General features: G+C 40.4%; 1 protein-coding gene across 30 annotated transcripts in view; it reads left to right on the forward strand.

Annotated features, from left to right (window-relative positions):
- The window catches only part of LOC110082048 (microtubule-associated protein tau), a 91,588-nt gene that overhangs the window by 53,828 nt on the left and 15,361 nt on the right, over positions 1–22,399 (forward strand). For 16 of the 30 annotated variants that reach the window (XM_078377841.1, XM_078377837.1, XM_020799275.3 and 13 more), the window contains 4 exons: positions 1,019–1,151; positions 1,973–2,026; positions 6,053–6,318; positions 16,204–16,296. In XM_078377841.1, the coding sequence (XP_078233967.1) occupies positions 1,019–1,151; positions 1,973–2,026; positions 6,053–6,318; positions 16,204–16,296 (546 nt within the window). Of the gene's footprint in view, positions 1–1,018; positions 1,152–1,972; positions 2,027–6,052; positions 6,319–16,203; positions 16,297–21,727; positions 21,768–22,399 lie in introns of all 30 variants that reach the window. The other 14 variants (XM_078377843.1, XM_073004196.2, XM_020799276.3 and 11 more) reach the window with 3 other exon arrangements.

The following is a 22,399-nucleotide window of genomic DNA, read 5'->3' on the forward strand; positions in this document are numbered from 1 at the left end:
ATGTAGGGGGAAAGCAGAAATCACTTTCCCCTGCATTTTCTTTGCAAAACCTGGAGGCAGAAAGCTGCTTTTTGCAATGAAAATGTAGGGGGAAAGCAGAAGCCCCCCCCCTTTCTTGCAAAGAAAGAAATTTTTATTTAGAAAAGTGGGGGGCATTTTATACATGGGGCGTCTTATACACAGAAAAACATGATACATTAAAATCAGTTATTAAAAAAATAAAAGAGCATAATCTCTAGGCGAAAACAACTTTCTTTGGAGTCTGTTCATTTGCCAAAAGTTTGCCTTAAGGGATTAGTCTTTGCCTGCTGGCTGAAGGACAACAGGGAGGGGTTAACCTAGCAAAAAAGTTAAAGGAAATTCTATAGCTTGGGAGCAGCCACTGATGAATCCTCTCTTGAGTTCTCACCAGAGGTGCCTGCAAGGGCAAGGAAAGAAAAAAAGGGGGAGGGGTCTTCCTGTGAAGATCTTAAGATGAAGGGGAGGCTCATGTGGGAAAATGTGGTCCTTCAGATAGTCTGGACCCAACCAGACTATGTATAAGGTACATAATGCATTTGAACTATGGTGCAAAGCAGCAACAATGAGTGACATTTGTCTCCTGCTGTTGGTGCTATTCAGTAGTGTAATATAATCACTGTGATACAGAATGGACAGTATTAGGACTCTTTATTAGATGGAGTCTGACTTTGCACTGGGCAAGTTGTGAATTTACTTCCCAGGGGAATACACTATGGGGAAAACTAGCTTCCAAGTGAGAAAAACATTGTCTTCTCCCCCCCCCCCCCCAAATGTTCATCTAAGACATGTAATAAGCCTATATTTAAATCATACACTTACAGAGTCCTGCATGTTATCGTTACAAACTTATTCAGCAGCTTTGCTGGAGAGTTGTGAGTTAATTTTTGCTTTGTTTCTGAAGCTCAGAAGGAGAATGTGCTCACCCTTTGTCGTTGTTTTTCTTATCTAGGTTATGAGCAGTGCAACAAAACTAGCTGTTTCTCAATTCTGTTAACAGGGTCCAGATATGAAAAATGCATCGAAGATAGCAGCTCCACGAGCCCCTGTGGCACAGAACCAGAAGAGCCCAGCCAGTGCTTCACGGATCCCTGCCAAAACTCCCAGTGTTCCCAAGACACCACCCAGCCTAGGTAAGGGGAGGGGTTTGTGGTATGTTGATTCTCTCCCAGATAGTTATGATGCAACAATGCAAAAGTTCTCTTCGTTGTTGTTGTTGAGGTCTCTTCTGCATACCTATACAAAGATATAAAGATTTGACTTTTAATTGTAGCATCTGAGGTGAAAGTATCAGAAAGTTTCCTTCCTAAGTGCATTTTCTCGGTTGTCAACATGACCAGGAACAGTGCATAGGGAGATAATCTTTGAACAAAAACTGAAGTGAACTCTGGAGAAGGAGTGTTTGATGTTAACAGTGTAACTTTTACAGTGTTGAATAGATGAGTGTCCTGAAGGTAGGGATCTTAATGAACGTGCCATGAGAAATAAGGTGTTTCTACTGGGGACTTCCTTGTGAACTACAGAATTTGTGTAAGTGATCTTGTCTTAATTAACCTGTGGTTTTCCACAACTACTTCAGTTTTTCTTCTTACGGAAAAATTTTTATTAAAGGGGAAACGATGGAATCACTGCACAGTATCTTGATTGGAAGCCGTAGGAACTGTCCACCTGGATGCATTCCTAGCTTCTTTTCATTAGGTCCTTATAAGACAAAGTTTTAATGAATCTGCAAGAAACAGTCATATTTTGTGTCAGTGGATTGCTGCCTAGTAGGTGAACTGACCTTCCCAGCATTTAAAAATGAATTCAGTGTTTTTCCATATTTTCTGAATCGATCCCATGTATGTTCATTATGAATTTGTTATTCCACTGTTACATACATCTGTTTTGCTAAGAGCAAAAACAGACATTTGAAGTTTATAAGTTCACCCATTGATTATTTTTGTTCTTTCAGCTGCAAAGAAGGAGCAAAGAAGGCCCCCTAGTACAGCAGCAAAATCTGAGAGAGGTAAAAATATTTGCCATAAATTGCTCTTCATTTCTAAAGCATTCCAAATCAGTGTTCTGGGACTTGCATAAGAACTCTGCAAATCCTTGATATTTGCTTTAACTTTTTTCTTGGTGGGTGACATTATTATCTCCTGTTGTAAATACATGCGATAACATTAAGAAAAACAGTAGAAATTAAGTGTAATGTTTTTCTCAAAGAATTGGACAAAATCATCAGCAAACTATTAAATAAATATATAAAATTGAAAGAAAATGGCCTTACAGGGAGTAAATTGTTCAACCAGTATATTCCCCATGAGCCCTTCGAAAAAGCCAAGGTTTTACTGAAGACCGGAAGAATAAAAACTGTGACAGAACTATGTTGATTCACCCCACATTGCCCTAACTGCTCACAGAGTACATTTAGTAACTGTGGCACCATATTGAAAAATGAAATTAAAATTCCAGAGTAGTCCTTGCTCTTGCACCCACATGTACCAATATACAGCACACACCATCCATCCACAGACACACAACTGTGCACCCCTTTCATTCATCATTCAAGCACATATTTGAAATTCTGCATTATTTGACACTTGCAGCAGAAGTTGGCAAATTGTGCCCTAAATACCACACATACCTCTAGGCCAGGGGTTGCAAACATGCGGCCCGGTGGCCATTTGCAGCCTGCCAGACGATAGTTTGCAGCCTCCGCCTTGCCTGCCCCCTTGCCTGCCCCCCCAAAACACCCACATGTCCTCTGCTGTCAAGAGTAAAAAAAAGCCTCGCCTCGCTCACCGGCTCTCTCCCAGAGAGACAGACCATTCAATTGTTTTCAATGGAGAAAACAAAAAATTACCATAAATTAACGAAGTGTCAGAACAACACCAAAATCAATTTGCATAGGTTTCAGGAGGTGGGCTAACCATTGCAAGCATTTAAAACAGTTTCCGAACATTGTAAGACACTTTTACAGGAGCGAAAAAGGACTTCGCAAAGCCATTGAAATGTACTGAGTCGGCTTCAATACATTCCAATGGAGGAAACATTGTTTCACACAGCGATGTTTCCTATGGGGATTTTCACTCAGCGATGGCAATCCGTTCCAGTTGGAACGGATTAACCGGTTTTCAATGCATTCCTATGGGAAATGGTGTTTCACAGAACGATGTTTCACACAACGTTGATTTTTTTTGGAACCAATTAACATCGTTGTGTGAGGCACCACTGTATTAGTAGTAGTAGAGAAAAATTACTTAAGGCAGTGATAATGGAGAATATTTTGAAAACAACAGAAACAAAGGCTCAATATAAGAAAAAATAATTTGAAAACAAATTAAACATTTGGAAAAATAAACCACTACATGGACAACACCTGAGAAATATTGATGGAAATCATGATAGTAATTCAAAATGGGCATGGCTGAAACTGTGGACTGTTAAGAAAGAAACTGAAGGCTTAAATTTTGCTGCACAAGAATAAGCACTACAAACCAAGGTGATGAAAGTTAAGATTCGAGGAATTAGTGCTAACAGCAAATGTTGACTCTGCCAAGAAGATGAAACTGTGTCACATCTCATCTGTGAATGTCCAAAGATTACACGAACAGGTTACAAAATTAGACATGATAGAATGGCAAAATAAGCATACTGGTCATTATGCAAAAAAAAAAAATAACTTGCCAGGCTCCAAAAACCCATGGGAACATCAGGTGCAGAAGGTGTCAGAAAATGATGAAGTCAAGATCTTGTGGGATTTCTGAATCCAAACTGATAGACACTTTGAACTTAACACAACAGACATAATGGTAGTAGAATCATTGGATGATCTGGATCATTGACATTGCAATTCCAGGGGACGCCAGAATTGAAGATAAAGAATTGGAAATACTAACAAAATACAGAAATCTGGGAGTTGAAACATCTCCCTTGTGGATGAAACATACTTCAAGAAATTTCACATATTATAAGCAGTTGCAGATCTCAGAAATAAGACCATCAGAGATATAAACATGTCATTAATAGGAATAGCATACATACTGTGCTGAGTTAACAGGTACAGTGGTGCCTCGCACAGCGAGGTGAAACATTGCTGAGCGAGGCAGAAAAGCCCATTGGAACGCATTAAACAGTGTTTAATGCATTCCAATCGGCTGCTGTACTCACCGTTCAGCGATGTTTCTCCGATGGCCGGCAGCCATTTTCGCGCCCTCCCCTCGCTGAACGAAGGCGCGAAAATGGCTGCGATCAGCTGTCCGGCGGGTCCAAAATGGCCGCCGGAACAGCCGAAATGGCCGGCTGCAGCGTTTTCGCGCCCTTGGTAAGCGAGGGGAGGGTGCGAAAACGCTGTGCGCAGCCATTTCGGCTGTTCCGGCGGCCATTTTGAAGCCGCGGAACAGCTGATCGGCAGGTCACAAAGCGAAGGTCGGTAACCGCTTACCAACCTTCGCTCTGCGATTTTCGCCCATTGGGGGCATCGCTCTGCGATCGTATTAGCGACAGCAAAAGCGTCACCGTAGATATAATACTAGTCAATGTTTTTATAATTTTGATTGACTGTGTAGTAGTAGTAGCAGCAGCAGCAGCAGCAGCAGCAGCAGCAGCAGCAGCAGCAGCAGCAATAATAATAATAATAATAATAATAATAATAATAATAATAATAATAATAATAATAATAATAATAATAATAATAATAATAATAATAATAATAATAATAGTGCCATCAAGTCAGAATTGACTTATGGCAACTTTCTTTTAGGGGTGGAAAATTGTGATGTATTGTTCTTAGTTCTGAGATGATTACGATTAGAGATTTATTTTATTTATTTATTTATTTTTTTCATTTATACCCCGCCTATCTAGTCAATTGTGACCACTCTAGGCGGCTTATTCATATACGAATATCCCCGCACAGGTGGCGATCGCTCCGTTGAGTGATGAAATCGCTTAGCAATGGGGTTTTGGCCATCACTAGAGCGATCGCTTAGCGATGGCCCCTATGGGGAAAAATCGCTTTGCGATGATTGCGGGAAAGCGATCATGGCAAAGCGACCCTTTTTGCACAGCTGATCAGTGGTTCCAAAATGGCCGCCGGAAAAACAAAATGGCCGCCCACTGTTTTGCCTCGCTTTAGAGGCACCGAAAAAGGCTGCCCCTATGGAGGATCTTCGCATAAGCTCCGTTTTTAAGCCCATAGGAATGCATTAAAATATGGGCTTTTAAAAATCGCTTACCGATTAAATCGCTTAGCAACATTTTTCATGGAATGGATTAACGTCGGTAAGCGAGGCACCACTGTACAGTATATGGAGGGCCACATGTCTCTCCATGACCCTGGCAGCTATATGTGGTGAAGGTTGATTGCGTTTAATGGATCTGCAGCTTGTTAAATTGGGGGGGGGGATATTCTATTTCACTCTCAGTGGCCTAAGCCTAAAGTATATTCCTTAAGTACAAAAGGCTAATATAACAGTGGGAAGCAGCATTTATATCATGATAGGCAGCACTGTAGAATAAGGCTGCAGACAATGGACGTGTGTGATTTAGGTATGTGGGTGTGCTTATACTTTATTTGCAATACTAATATTGTATTTTGTATTCTGAAACTGCCAGAGTAGTACTGTTGGCAGCAAATAATGATGTTAATCTTGATGCTTGGAGTGTCATCTATTCACCAATTTCATAATTAAAACTTGTTGGATTAGGACAATATGTATGTTAGGTATGGATTAACAAATTCCAGTTTCTAGTGAGTGTATATCAGTTTTGTTCATTGTTGTGAAACAAAAAATGTGCTAATAATTCCTTTGCAATAGTATACTGGGATCAGTGGGCACAAAGCATTGTGGTAGTGTGATGTTATTGGCGAGTACTTTCTGCAAGAGTTTTTTTTTTAATAGATGAGAAATGGCTCAGTAGAGCCCACACTCTGATGCCCCCTTCCCCTGATGTATATGGATTTCTTCATTTGTATTGAACAGTAGGTTCTTTTGTATCACCTGATAAAATATGCATTTATCTATATTACTTTTATCTCAAACTATAGGTGAACCAGTGAAGTCTGGAGATAGAAGTGGCTACAGCAGCCCTGGCTCTCCAGGAACCCCGGGCAGCCGCTCCCGCACGCCCTCTTTGCCAACTCCACCAAACAGGGAGCCGAAAAAGGTAGCGGTGGTTCGCACTCCACCAAAATCACCTTCTTCTGCCAAGAGCCGCTTACAGACAGCTCCTGCTCCTATGCCAGATCTGAAGAATATCAAGTCCAAGATTGGTTCCACTGATAACTTGAAGCATCAGCCAGGGGGTGGAAAGGTAAATCAGCTTCACCATTATTTGCCTGTGAGCAAAGATTCAGGAGAAGTTTGTACTTAGGTGGAATACTCTCTCCCCTTAATCTGTGCCAGCACTTCATTGGTCCTCTTTCTAGATGGACTGTCTTCTGAATCCCTGTGCCCCACCCACAACCTTTTCACTATGTGGTCAGTCTAAATTGATGTACCCAGATAATTACAAATGTGCACAAGGACATGTTGATTGGTACTCTAACCTATCTCTGGTATTGGAGGAAAATGAGTACAGTAGACCCTGGACTTACAGAATTAATCTGTATTGGAACGGTGGCTGCAGGTCGAAAAGTCTGTAGGTCGAGGCTCCATTGACCTACAGTGCATTGAAAACCAATTAATCCGTAACCGTCTGTTTTTGTTCCATATTCTGGTTTTTTTTCCGGGTCTGTAAGTCGATTCTCCGGCTGCAAGTCGAACCTAAGTTTTGCTGCCAGAGAAGTCTGTAACTCGAAAGGTCTGTAAGTGGAGCCATGTGTAAGTCAAGGGTCCACTGTAGAGTGTATTACCAGCTCCTGCATTTTAAGAACCTGTAATTGGGAGCTAAAACACATGTTCAGTGAAATGTGGCTTTCTAGCTCTTACAGCCTTCTCCATAGCACCATGATTTACTTTATTATGCACAATTCCAGAATTAGACATAAAAATGAAATGGTTTTTTGCATTCCAGAAGCAGTAGCAATGTTATCTGTTTCAGCTTTTAATATTATTTCACAATATGTTAAAATATTTCTTATCACTAGGGGGAGCACTTCTGGAAACTGATTTATTTGAATACAGTGGTGCCTCGCACAACGGGTGCCTCACACAACGATGAATTCACACAACGATGCCTTTTTCTGTTAAATTTGCCACCTCACACAGCGATGTTTCCTATGGGGGATTTTCACACAACAAGGGCTCTTTGATATCCGTTTGCCTTTTAAAGCTCTTCCCGATCTCCCTTTTCGCTCCTGTAAAAGTGTCTTACAATGTTTGGAAGCTGTTTTAAATGATTGCAATGGTTAGCCCACCTCCTGAAACCTATGCAAACTGATTTTGGTGTTGTTCTGACACTTCGTTAATTTATGATGATTTTTTGTTTTCTCCATTGGAAACCATTAGACAGACCATCCAATGGTTTTCACTTGTATTGAAAAATGCCCTGGCCATGCATGGTACAATATCTGATCCCTTCCTGGAAGTTTTGTCATGTTTTGTGCTCTCACAAAGTTTCTGTAAGGCAGTTGGAGAACCTTCTGCGTGTGTCTGCCAGCGTACGTTAGATTGCATAATTCATAGCAGGAGATTGCTGTTAGTCAAGAAGGCTACTTGTACTTTTCATCTCATACCAGACTTGTGAGTTGGCTCATGACAAGGAATGAAAGCATGGATTTCTTAATTAGAGGCAGTTCATTGCTGAAGTTTGCACCCTTTGACTTATGCCAGAGTTCATAGGTAATAGGATTCTGGCCATGGTGCTACAATTAAATTAATTAGCTGTTTGGTTGCTTTGTCCTACATTAGATTAGTTGGCTTTTCCCCCCTGGTTCTGACCTTGCTGCACCTTTGTTTTAAGATGACATAATAGACATCATTCATTTACATATATAAAATACAGTATGTGTAGAATATTTACTGAATTCCTTGTTCACATTCATTAAGTCTTTTGACATGATGAGAGACCTGCATGAGAAATTTCTAAGCCCACCAGATTTCTCACCTTCTGTACAAGAACAGAATAAGGAGTGCTTCCCTTGCCATCCAGATTTTATCTCTGTGGCAGTTGGCACAGGACTAGTGTCCTTTTATTTTAAGAAGCAAAGTGTGCACGTACAAACAAATACAGAGAGCAAGAACAAAAAAGACCCGCTGTAATCTAAAAAGGCCTAAAGAACTGAATGATTCCCAGTGTGATGTAGTGGATAGAGTAACTAACAGACTAGGATTTTGGAGAACAGGGTTCAAATTCCCGCTCAGCCATGCAAACTCACTGGGGGTATGAAACCGGTAAAGTCACTTCTTGAATATCTCAGTGACCTTGAAAACCCTGTTAAGGTCACTATGTCAATTCTGACTTGATGGCACAGTACACAGGAGAAACTAGAAGTGAGAATGCTTCTAGTTTCTAAAATGAGGTAGCAGCTCTTGTAGTTTTGCACAGTTTGTGCAAGTTGCACAAAAAAAATACCAAATCAGTAGCACAAGAAAATGTTTTGACCACTTACGTGATGAGAGAGAGAGAGAAAAAAAACGCAGCTATCTTGTCTTGAAGGGGTGGGAAGAGCAGGGACTGATGCCCCTTAAAGGAATTCTCTCCAGGTTAGAAAAATATAGAGTCTGAACAGTTGTATAAACTGTTGAAGTACTGGAGATGTGTGTGTTGTATTCAGGCATGCAGCCGTTATTATCTGTTTAAAAGCTATGCTGTCAAATTGTTGTTCTAGTGTTCAGAACAAAAACACTCTGTATATGGTTGGAAATGCAATCTAGCCAACCCACACAAGAAGTAGCACATCTTATATCAACTATAATGACGTATGTAGGTTATTTATATTGCTAGCCTAACATCAGAATCTTACTTCAGTGCTCAGTTTTAACCTAAATATAGGACCCAACCTGCCTCACTTGGAATCTGTTTCAGAAGCTAATGCTGGGTCTTGAATCACCAAACAGTCTTAGGAAGAGATGTTAATAGAGATCATATTTTCTCCAGCACAGAGAGAGTGAATGTCTGGCTTTCTTGATGTTGTTAGACAGCAAGCTCCCATCATTACTAGCCAATATAACAAATGGTGAGGGATGATGAGAGTTCAGTCTAACACATCTCTAGTACCAGGAGATCTCAGTACAAATTTATTAATAGTTTACTGTGCATGTTTCAGTGTTATGCCATCGCATTAAAGGCTGTTGACATGTTTTAAGAGCTGCTTCCACTGGAGTGTTTCTAAAAGGAAATAAGGCCCGGTGTGTTGGTCTGTAATTGGAGCACAAATGAATACTGATTTCTTCACCCCTAGGGTGAATGGCAGTGCTGATCAAGATAATGCACAATTTGCATGCTAAAAGGGAATGGGATGATGCTTTAACAAGAACACTAAAGGCACAGTTCTAGGATCTATGGGAGAACATCCCAGGAGTAATAGGATGTTCCAGATCCCCTCATCATCAGCAGTGCAGAAGGTACACTGTTGAAAGTCTTCAGGCTGCGGAAAGGACTGCTGCCATTTCTTCTCCACTGAAGGGCCTCTGTTAGTAGCCACTGACAAGAACCATGGCTTGACAGATTGAGGAGGCTCTGACAAGAGGGGGAAATCATGCCAGTTCTGGAGCTGACAGCCGTTTTCCTTCCTGCTGAAAGCGGTGGGGAGGAAAATAAAGCAGTTGTGGCAAACATTTTTTAAAAGCACTTCCTCTTATTTTGTGTCTGCCATTTTAAGTCTGGAAGAGCTTTGAATGTAGCCGTTCTTCAGCTGCAGATTCTCCTGTAGTTCCCCTGTCCTCAGCCAGTGCAGATTTGCTTTGACAGGCTATGTACCATTTTCATGGGGCCATTTTTGTTTATAGAGAAACCTTTTCTCTGGGAAAAATGCTCTTTCCCCCCTCTGATAATAATGCACTCTCCTTTTTTTCTATGAGGAAAAAGGCGGGGTAAAAATATTTTAAATAAATAAATAAATACCCAGTTTCCCCGAAAATAAGACCTACCATATTTTTCGCACCATAAGACACACTTTTCCCCCACAAAACGGGGGTGGAAAGTCTGTGCATCTTATGGAGCGAAGAAAACAGATTATATTTTCCTGTTTTCTTCTCCTAAAAAATTGGTGCGTCTTATGGAAAGGTGCGTCTTATGGAGCGAAAAATATGGTAACCTGAAAATAAGCCCTAGTATGATTTTTCAGGATGCTCATAATATAAGCCCTACCCCCAAAATAAGTCCCAGTTAAGTGAAACTCCACCCTCCACCATTGTGCAGCCACCAGAAGATGATGACATCACTGTATTTGAGTAAATGTAGATTGTTGTACATGAAAATAAATCCCCTGAAAATAAGCCGTAATGCATTTTTGGAGCAAAAATTAATATAAGACCCTGTCTTATTTTTGGGGAAACACAGTAAATAACATGTATGAAATACATAGTTTCCTTTATATGTATGTGTAACTGAGTGATATTGCCTGTTGTTAGTGAAATGTAAATAAGTTGGTCTTCATTCCAAAGATGTTGAGACAGATTCTTGTGTTGTGCTTCTTTGTAGTGGGCCAGCTCTTTCTTTCTTTTCTTGTTAGCTGCTCTTACCCAAGATAGTTTTGGTGTTTCATTTTTAAAATCAAGAGTACCTTTTAGTTTGCAGAATCATATGTGCCCTGGTGCATCTCCATTCATTTCATTAGGTCAGGGAGAGAGTCATATATAAATGGCACTCACAAATAGCAATACGGTGCAATTCTATACATGCCTGTGCAGAAGTAATTATTCTGAGTTCAGGGGGGTTTACTTCCAGGGTTGTAAAAGAGTGCAGTCCAAAGGTACTTTGGTTGTGGATTCATGATACTAGGAGCTGAGTGTGAGATTGCTGTGTGTTTACTTGTTTTTTACAGGACATCTACGTGAGGCCATCAAATTGTTGTCCTCCTATGTTCTTACTTTGCTTCTTGCCTTTTCTCAGACTACAGAAAATCCAGCTGTTTTGGAAACAATGGAACAATAGTTGAGTCTTGCCAGGTGTAGATCGCACTAGCACTACATTTCTGTATTTTTGGACAGGTGGGGTTTTGATGGGTACAGTGATGTACTGGGTGGGTGAACCTATTTTGGTACATTTATACCTCAACACACCTTCTTTATTATTTTTTCAATAGACGTCATTTTAGCTGGGTATTTTTAGAAACCTTGGCTCATTATTTCTTAAAATAATCACACAGCAGTGCTTGAATTCATGCAAATTGTAAAAGAAATGTTACATTGTTTTAAAAATTGCCTTTGGAATTGTTCCAGTCAATGCCATTTTTTCACTATGTCAATCTTTTCTCTTTTAAATGCATTTTTGCTTTGTTTTAAAGCATTGTAAAAGTTAGAGATACAATTGTATAATAGTGCAAGAATTTTTGAAGTGTTTTAATGTGAATGAAAAAATGGTTAACAATACTGTACTTGGGTGTAATTTACCTTCCTCAGTTATGTGTAGGATTGTCTCCACATTTTAGGGGGGGGGGCTGCTGTGAACAACTTCTCGGGCCTGGCCACAGCATCTTATCTCTCCACCCCCATGGTGGGTAATGGAAAAAGAGCCTCTCTGACACCTGTATCACCCTAGGCCCCAAACCACACCAAAGCTTTCTTTCTTGCCTGACATTCTACTGAACTCCTGAAATAGGTATATTTTTAAGATATTGGGGCCTGCAACAAGTTGTATAGGTGGCAGTACTTTTCATTATCTGCCTGGCCACCTCTGGTTTTCTCTTCCTTGCTTGTCCAAAGTAACAAAAGCAACATTTCTTCATTTCTAGCACTGCTAGCCACCAACAATGGTGCAGATGGAAACACTTCTTTGCTACTATTTCCATTCCTTTCTGCAGTCTCATTGGGTTCCTCACATGTGCAGGCAGGATACTGGAATGGGTTGTGGTAGTAGCTGTAGCAATAGTTGTAGCTTCTTCTTAATGGTCTGTGTGAATCATACATGTGGGTGTTTCTGTGCCTGCCTGAAATTCCTTGGAAAGTTCTAGAGCTTAAAGAGAGAACTGTTAGAATAGCTTCTCCTACAGTACAGGTCCTTTTGCCTAGTAGTTATCCCTCAGTTCCCTTTAGTGCCACCACTGAGGAAATACCTAGGAAAATTTATTAGAGCTATTATTTAATTTAACCTTTTGAAAACCTTGAAAGCCTTATTTTTTGTTGTCTCCCTCAGTGTAATCCTCCTCCCTTCCGTTGTTGGAGGTCCTTTTCATTAGTGTTAATTGTTCTAAGACCTTGGTGCCTTTTATGGCCCTAGCAGCTCACTTTAAAAAGTGCATTTCATGCTGCAACAAAAAACCCTCACTGAAGAATATTCTAAGTGCTTATACTGCTTCAGTGAAGGGCACCAGTCACAGATTTGTAAGCACTACCACAAGCTAACGAAGTTTGCAGTTAACAACTTGCAATCCCATCTCAAATTTTGCCTGTGGGAGAAATCGCTTTAGGTGGATTACTATGTCAACAAGAATCCTCACTTCCCATAGAGTCTATTTGTAAGTCACCCTTCAAGCAAACCATCATGGAAGACTTCTAGTTGAAACCCAAGACCCAAGACAATCAGAGATCAAAAGAAGTTCAGATGGCACAGTTACCTTCTTTTGATACTGATGGCATGCCCTTGACCTCAACAATGCCATCAGCCCAAAACTGTATTTCTTTCTGGGCAACATAAGCTTCAGTGTTGAGAGCTACATTGGCATCAGTTTCTAAGAAAATAAATAAATCCATTGACTCAAATCCAACTTCTGCAAAAAACAACAACACAAACTGAAAGGTGCCCAAACAACAGCCAGTGGCTTCAAAGGCGTCTAATGAACTGGGAGCAGCCAGACCCACGCACGACCTTTAGATAAGGAACATGATGAACTTGTATGCTTTGGTTCAGTCTCAGAGGAGATATTTCCTATTCAGGCATTGTCTCATGTTTAGTCAGTCTCCTAAGTGGAGTCAGCATACCAAATAAACATTAAAAAGCTTACCCCAGTAAGCTTTTTTCACTACAGGGAAGCCCATGGCCAGAAGATCCCTGCCTTCTGCAGGATGGAATTGATTACACAAGGAACACTCCCTACTGAAAGAGCCTCTGCAGGAGTGCACAAAATTGAGGCTATCAGTACAGAGTCACAAAGACCTGGCTCCTAAGCTGTCAGTTACCCAGAAACGAGAATAGTTGGTTTCATAGTCACTGTCTGATTAAGAACCTTGCCCAATGTTGAATGTGCTGGCTCATATAAGAGCCTTAAATAGTCAGCACAAGCTTGAGGAGACCCGTGGACATTGAGAGCTTCAGAACTGATGCAAAGGGAATGGTCTGTTTCACTATCTCTTCACCTTCCAAATCATCTACCTGGTCAACTTCGCATAAACTCGGCAGAACTCAGCAGCCAACATACATCCTGCTCAGCACTCCAATAATCCAAGTGGTCTCAATGTTGACAGTCAACTATATCCTGAGATCAATATTCACTGTTGGCATCAGAATAGAAGAAATCAAAGAAGATGAAACAGACCCGCATGGTCCCGATCCCTCTCCACCAGCTTGCAGTTCATCAGGGACTCTTGTAATCCTGGCCCAGAAAAAAAAACTATGGCCCATTGGATGCTACTCAAGATCGCCCTACATCAAAGCCAAGTTGTAAGTGCAAGCATTCTTCCAAACCAACAAAACCTGCAGAAAAAGGTCCACTTGCTGTTCTTTCTTTTATATCTCTGAAAACATTGATAAGAACATAAGAAGAGCCCTGCTGGATCAGGCCAAGGGCACATCTAGTCCAGCTCCCTGTATCTCACAGTGGCCCCACCAGATGCCTCTGGGAGCACACGAGACAACTAGATACCTGTCTCCTGATACCACTCCCCTGCATCTGGAATTTGGAGGGACCTTCCTTCTAAGCCTGGAGATTATACATCCCCATCATGGTTTGTGACCTGTGATGGATTTTTCCTCCAGAAATCTGTCCAATCCCCTTTTAAAGGCATCTAGGCCAGATGCCATCACCACATCCTGTGGCAAGGAGTTCCATGGACTAACAACACGCTGGGTAAAGAAATATTTTCTTTTGTCTGTTCTCACTCTTGCAACACTCAATTTGAATGGGTCTCAAAGTGCACTATGGAAAGACAATATTTAATAGCAAGGATTCCCATTCTATTGCCCCTAACCCTATGTCGGGGCTTGCCCACCATCATGAGAGACCTCTCTGGGGGTCCCCGCTACCCCGATAGGTGTCTTTGGAGGTTTCAAAGGGCTTTTCCCTGACATTGGAGGAAGCCCTTTGAAAGCTCCAAAGAAAGGGCAGGAAATTCGAATTTCCAGCCCTTTCTCCCTGCCTTTTTGCCTTCCGAGCTCTCAAAGGGCTTCCTGCCCGACATAGGAGGAAGCCCTTTGGGAGCTCCGAAGGTGCCCATCACGGTGGCGGGGACCCCCAGGGAGGTCTCCCATGGTGGCGGGCAAGCCCTGGGAGACCTGCCTGGGGGGCCCCGCCACCGTGATTGGTGGCTTCGAAGCTCCCAAAGGGCTTTCCCCCGATATCGGAGGAAGCTGTTTGAGACCTCCGAAGCCAAAAAAGCAGGGAGAAAGGGCAGGAAATTGGAATTTCCAGCCCTTCCCCCCTGCTTTTTTGCCTTTGAAATGCTGGAACGGATTAATTCCGTCCCCATGCATTTCAGTGGGAAATGGTACTTCGACTTACGAACTTTTCGACGTACGAACATCGTTCCAATACGGATTAAGTTCGTAAGTCGAGGTACCACTGTAAATACATTGTTTCTTGTAGAGCAGCAGATGGTGGTAACTGAGAGATAATCAATAGGCAGAGGGATTCTACCAGTTCTCTCTTTAAGTTCTAGAATATATCAAACAGTTTTGTGCAGGTGCAGGAACACCCACATGTGTCAATTCACAGATGACCACTTGGAGAACTACAATTACAGGTAAGTAACTTGTCCTCCTTCATCTGAAACTTCTCTTTATGCTCCGAGATTTTTCTAAAAGGAAGGAAAAAGAGATACAGTGAGGCTCCCAATGCTGGTGTTAGATGCTAGTGCTGGCCTTGCTCATGTGTCTGTGCCATACACAGTAGTATGGGTGGAAGGTAGCAGGATTTAGATACCCAAAAAGTGCTGTGCTCATTGGACAGACTTTGGAAGTAACAGATTACAAGTAGCCTAATTACCTCTAAAGTTACTGGGGTGTATGAGTGAGAGTTGTAACAAAGTTACATTTCAAAAACAATGTGGGAGGTGAAAATGAAGTTACTTTATTGATGTAATGAATATTGCCTAGTTACCTCTTGAAGTTACCTGAAAGAACATTTCAAACCATTTAGAGTCATTTTGATGAGAATTCTTAATTTCATGCTGTTCTCTTATTAACTCTTCATTTTTAAAAAATGGAAAAACAAGGAGCAATGCCACAGACTGTGCAAAAAATAACATTTCAGGTGTTGTGATGAATCACAAAAAGGAATTACTCTCCATACAATATAATGAGTCTCTGCTTTGGAAGCATCACGTATGCCCTTTTTCCATCTGATAAAATTTTCAGTAAATATTTCAGGCTACATGTATTTTATTTGCATGTAGCATTTAAAAATGTCCTTTCCTTGCTGTCCATAGACAGGTAAATCAAATATAGACCCTTTGACAGTGCAGGTACTATAAATGTTCATAGTATCTTTCTGGTGATGATCAGATTGCACAGTGACTCCTGGGGTGTCAAAGGTTTTTGTTTGTGGAAGCTGTCTTTCTGCACATTCCTACCAACATATAATGGCCATATCCAGGCACTCCTTGACATTGTTTGTATACACTCACTTTTGTGAAGGGGATAGGGGTGGTACCAACATTTGTCATCACCACAGGAATGAAGCAATTTGTATGGTGATATAGATGTTTTGTTTGTATCGTCTGCTTCAAAATATAAATTTTAGGCCTGCCTACTAGAAACTTCTCTCTCCTCACCTGAAATTGTAGGCTTCATATTCAAATCAAGAAACTAAGATTCACTTTAGAGAAAATTCTCTTCCTACTTTCCTGTTTCCTAGCTACCATTTTGAATAGATAAGTCTATTGCATTTTTCTCTGCAGATGGTAGTAGGTGTTACTCATATTCTTTTTCTGGCTATCAAAGGTGCAGGTGACTAATAAGAAGCTGGACTTTAGCCATGTCCAATCCAGGTGTGGATCAAAGGATAATATCAAACATGTCGCAGGAGGAGGCAGTGTGAGTACTTTCACACCGTTGAATGCACTATAACATTACTAGTGGCATGACATCTGCATTAACCCCAGAGCACCAATGCGGTCTTTAGAGTCAGACAGCTATTGGTGGTGTGCAGTGAATTAAACTGTGAACCGTGGAGATATGGCTTGATTAAACCTCCAACAGTGTCTCTGTCTGTGTGGGAATGTGCTCAGGACCTCAGTTTGGAAACAGGACTGTTTTAAGGTGACCTCCTTGTTAATGCAGAACATAGAGGCTCTCCTGGAATAATACAGTCTGACTCTGCTGATGGAAGAAGGAAGTGCCAATGGCATATAGCGAGTAGTACATTTATAAGAAGATCTGTGTGGTCTTTTATTTACAAACCTAGTAAATAAAGCCAAATGATTATCTGGATTTATTTTACATAATTTGTCCTGTTTCCAGATTTTGGCATGTCAAAGAATTTGGGTTACTCTTAGCAAGGGCTGTCGAAATACAGGGAAGAGTTAGTGTAGAAGCAGAAGTAGAAACAATAGGTTAGTATGAAGTATTTAATAGAATCATGGGGCTAGGAACAAAGCAATGTTGCAATTATCCTCTCTCTTAATAGGAATGTTCCTGTTTAGGGTTCCATGCCTTCCTCCAGGACACTGTAAGCTGTTAGGAGGTCAAGCAAGCCAATTAACTATTCCTCTCCCCCTCTCTTTCATATTTCCATTTAGTGGTTTTTTAAAAAACTTAAGATGTTAATTGGTTCCTGAAATATTGAACATGCTCCATTCTCTGTTTTGAAGAGAGATTTCTGCAAATCTCTGAGTTCTCCTAAGCATGCTTCTAACCTCTTGTTTGTCAGTGACTGTGTTTTATGTTTCTGAATTCATCAATAGAGGAAGTGAAAATAGGGAGCAAAGTCCTGGCTTTTATGCCATTTGCTATCTGCTGAGCACTGGAAGACTGGCCCAGCCCAGTTCTAGCTGCTGAGCCTTCACAAGCCAATGACATCAGCTTCTTGTACAATCAAGAGTGCTGGAACTTTTAATAAAAGGCAGTGTTCTCCAGACAGCAGATTTTGTTCTACCAGGGCAAACATCTAGGAGCCTGTACTGCAGCCATATGAAGGGTACTTTTTGAAGGTGCATCAAAGAACACATTCTCTGGTATGCATTACTAGCATCCTGTTCTCTAAACAAGGAACAGAAGAGAAGTTTTTAATGTTCTTTTGGTCTAATTGAATTTTAATGTTATCTTAATTCATTGTGAATTACGTTTTAGTTATATGCCACCTTCTGTCCCTTCGTTGGGAGAAATGTGAGATATAAATACAGAAAATAAATAATAAGAGAAATCACATAAGTACTCCCTCTGTGCCAGCAGGCATCCCATGACATGCCCGTTCTCACATTGGTTGTAACATCGGTCATAGAACAGGGAGCCTGCTTTGTATTTTGGCAACAAGATACCAGCCAAAATATTCCAAGCTATTCAGGCTACAGAACAAAGCCCAGTGCACTTCCATGACACTATCCAAATAAAGTCTTGTTTCATTTTTAAAGACCAGAGAGAGGATAATACAGAAATCTATTTAACAAAAGATGGATTATTTAGGTTTTCTCAAATAAAAGCTGAATTATTCCCATTTTATGGAACACACTTCCTTAGAATTTACTGTATTTACATTATTATACGATGTTATTCAGAAGGTTATTCAGTGATATTTCAAGCGAAGATTTTAAAGTGAGCAACGGTGACCAGAAGATTTTGGGTGTTGCCTCTTCCATCTGCTTCGGTTATTTTCAGGACATTGAGTGTAGCTCTGATATGTAGAAAGCTGGTCTGTTGATGTTTGCAGGCAAGATACAAAATTTGCAGTCAGATGAAGACACTTTGGCTACTGGAATATAGAATCAAGAAGATTTAGCTATATAAACCAAGGATAATTCTGTATACCTACTATCCTTGCTTATGATGAAGTAAGAAGCCTAATAGCAAATTTAGTGAATTATTGAGCGTTAGATTAGAGGTATGCAGAACCCATACTGGTTGGAGAAGTCTTGAAGTTGTAGAAACAAAAAATTTGAAACCTTTGATTTAGGTGCTTCCTTGCTTAGGATGTATTCAACTAGGAAGCCTGGTTGCGTTCTTAAAGGCAAAACTGAATTTTAGGTCCTTCTGAGCTGTTCTCTCCAGCTTAGAAGGTGGGTGGGGGGAGAATGTCTGCTATTTTCTCACATTGTGTATTCCTTTCCTCTCACCCATGTGCCTCTGTGTTTATTCCTTGCACTTAGCTAAATAGTACCAATTTTTAAGACTCTCATCCTGTGTTCAAGATTGCATATCAAAAGGTGTCTTCATTAATTGCAAACTGATAAAATTAGCACAAGATGTGTGCGTGTAGAGAAATCGTGGAGGTGAATGAAATATTTTATGCTCATTAGGACACGTTATGAGGCTGATGGTCAAACCAAATTTTTATGGTTCTTGGAGGTTGTTATGTTAGCTCCCAATATTTTCAGAGCTCTGGACAACTTCTGTAATGGGGAGGTGATCCCTGGCTGCAGAATGCTTGCTGCAGAAGACCCCTCCTCTAGTCTGAGCAGTTAAGCAGTAGTGAAATAGTGTGGACTATTAGAGCAGTGTGTAGAATGATACTTGATGAAACATAGGCTAGAGCAAGAGTTTTCAGACATTTTTATCTTGCATTCTACTGAACACTCTCTCAAAATGAGTGGTCCCCGACCATGATAGAAACAAAAAAGCTCACTATTTCTGAGAAAGATATAAGTTTAGAGGCATTCTGTGATTGTAATTAGCATTTATACTAAGTTTTAAAGATATAAAAATGCAGTGGAATTTTTGGATATTTGGATAAACAATGAAAAATAATTCCATTAGTGGAATTAGTCCATTTACAAAAGGATGTAAGAATTAAGAAAGAGTGAATTTTTATTCTGCATCCCTCTCAGACTGCTTTTGTGTCCCACTTGTGCTATATGTACCATGGACTGAGAAACACTGAGGTGGATAGAACATGGTGTGCAGCTTGTTCTGTGCTCAAAACAGTAACAAACAATTTTTACTTTCCTTTTACTGTTGTGTTTACTTAAAGTCCTCAGTGGAAATTTTCCAAGAAGTTAGAGGGTTGTTTCATCTTAGTCGTTCTGGAGATAGGAAGAGCTGCCTCTTGGACACACACACACACACACACACACACTCTTTGAAAAAGACACATGTATTCATTCTGACAGATTCTACACATAGGGCAGGGCCAATAGATGCACTCTGGGCATTCATTTGTACGGTTATTTTCAGTAATTTTCATTTGTGCAGCCTGAGAGTATAGGCAGGATTCATGAACACCTATGGTCAATCCTTTTTGTGGTAGATTGTTGTCCTTCTTGATGGGAGAAGCCGAAGAGAGATGGCTCGAATTGTTAGTGGCAGGTGGTAAATGCCTCCTTGTGGGAAGGTGTGATTCCAAAAAGTTTAAAACACCGCCACTGTGCAGAATATCCAGTTGACCTCCTGTGGTCATTCGTCTCTTAATTCTTGCTAGTTCTCTCAGCGACTTTCAGCATCTTTCACTATAGAATCGTTCTGGATGTTCTGGATAGGACTTGGGAGCTATGGTGTTACATTGTTTATTGTCCTTCCTGGAAAGACAATTTCATAAGATGCTTTCTTTTCGGGCTATGGTATCTTCCCCCCCCCTCCCATGTTGTTTTTTAGCATCTACATAAAACCACTTTTACATATCATCTAAGGGTTTATGTAGTGCCTTCAGTATGTAGAAGCTGAGACCAACTATTTCCACTATGCACTCACCCTTTAGGGTTAAAAGCTGCTTGAAAGGGATGGACAAATGGCTAATGGGGGATAGCGTCACCACTGTGCAGATGACATTCTTCTGTATTTCTGTTTCTCATCACTATCTGGCAGTAGAAGTCTGGAAGGAAAGCTTGAAGGCCGTAGTAGACTGGAGCGGGTTACAAAGTGAACACTGATGCAGAAAACTACTGACATAAGGATTCAAAGTGTTGGATAGCATAGCTCTTTCCTTCAGAACACAGATCAGTTTGTTAGTACAGTACTTCTAAATGCTTCCTTTTCTCAAGCTGCTTTAGTTGTATCTATGACCCTATGCTTTTTCCAGCTTAGGCTTGTGTGCTAGTTCTGCCTGTTTCTGAAGACTGTAGATTTGGCCAAGGCAACACATGCCTTAATTAGATCCTATCTGGATTACTGCAGTTCATTATCCATTGGGTCTGTAATGTTTGTAACTAACTAGAAATATCAACAGACAGCATGCGTCTTGTTGAAACAACTGAATTGGCTTTTGGGTGTAGTTCCCATGTTGGTGATTCCTTTTACAATTTGGGATCAGGATATCCAAAGTACTGCCTTCCATCAGTATGATAACTCTTCAAAAGTTGCTTCAACTGCATCTTGTTTGTATGAAGGAAGACAGCCTTTTCAATAGTTATTCCCAAGCTTTGGAGCTCCTTCACAAGGCAGATCTGTCTTGTTATCTAACGTTTCAGTGCACTTTATATTGTTTATTGGCTGCTGCTTCCTCAGATTGAGCCAGGAAGAGTTTGAGCTTCAGAACAGAATGAGGCAAATTGGGCAGCTAGCTGCATACTGAGCCTTTGCTTTCTGTGCAGTGTTGCACAACTAGCCTCCCGTTGTAAGATGATGTACAAAGGCAGAAATCCAGCATCATTAAAGCTATTGGTAGCTGAGGGAGTTCCCCTATGCCCTCTGTAGATGCTGGCAAGTTGGGTAGCTCTAAAACCCATATCTCTTTGGTTGCTGGGAGGTGGTGCCCCTGCTAAAAGAAACCCTGAGAGTATGACTTCCGTCTTTGTAAAATTGCATTCTTTCCTTCAGCATCATTAATACTTGTAACTTAATAACCACTAATTACATTTTCCTTTCATCTGTCTCCTTTGTGCATGTGGTACACACTTAATCTGTGTATGCAATTTGTTGGTTCAGGTATGTTTTGTTTAGTCTCACTCCCACATCCCTTATGTGCCTGGTGCATACACTGCTAAGTGAAATGGTTCAATGTGTTACACTTGTGTTGTGATAGTAATTATTTTTCTTAGGTCATTCATAGCAAGGAATATTTCATTTCCAAAATTTTGTGATTGTGTTCAACATGTCCAGATGTTTTGGGTCGATATGAGCTCTGAAAATTCATTTGCACAGGTATATTTTTGTGGGCTGGGCAAACAGTGAATTTGATGAAATTTCACCAAAAGTATTACTCATTTTGTGACTGCATGCATTAAGAAGATGTCTTAATTTTTGATAAATGAATTTTATACAGTAATATGCTTACAGTCCCCATGTTGTTTCAGATACCTTTGTTCTGGCACAACCTTTTAAAACAATCCTTTTAAAAAGCTACCCTTTCCATGCACATTGACTATTTCTGTTCTTTCAGTTTTTGTGGACATAAAACGTTATGTTTTGCATCAGAAAAGGTATTTAGTTCTGCTTCTGTTTTTTTACACTTTCTCTGTAGCCTATTTTATTAAATTCCTCTCTTTCTCTCCCTGCCCCCACTATCACTTAAGCACCTTCAGCTGCCATTGCTTTTCCACTTTCTTCTTCTGGAGATGTGATCAAAAGTTTGTGCATGCTTTGGAAATGCAATAAGGGTAATATCATATGGAACCATATGAGGTGATCCTGCAAGCATTTTTTTTAATCTTTATGGATACACCTTCTTGCTACTACAAAAGAAATTATGGCTATCTTTTTAAAAAAATATTTACTATATTCTTATAATACTTGAATGGAAATTTTACATGTAAATATATGGAGGAAATTGTTTCTGATGAATGAGAATACCAGCTGGGGTGCAGTGTGGTGAAAAACAAAACTTAATTCTTGAATTTGGGAACCTGAAATATCATGGACATGATATTGGAATGTATTGGAAAAAAGTGAAGATAATCGTGTATTTTTCTACTAAAATTATCATACTTGATAACATTCTTGAATAGTAGCACACTTTTTTGGAAATTTGGATGTACATTCTGATAAGATACTTATTTTATTATGTTACTGTAGCCCATGCTACATTGATTTGGACTTTTTAAATATCTGTCTG

The sequence above is a fragment of the Pogona vitticeps genome, chromosome 6 (assembly GCF_051106095.1).
Source record: "Pogona vitticeps strain Pit_001003342236 chromosome 6, PviZW2.1, whole genome shotgun sequence".
Taxonomy (NCBI): domain Eukaryota; kingdom Metazoa; phylum Chordata; class Lepidosauria; order Squamata; family Agamidae; genus Pogona; species Pogona vitticeps.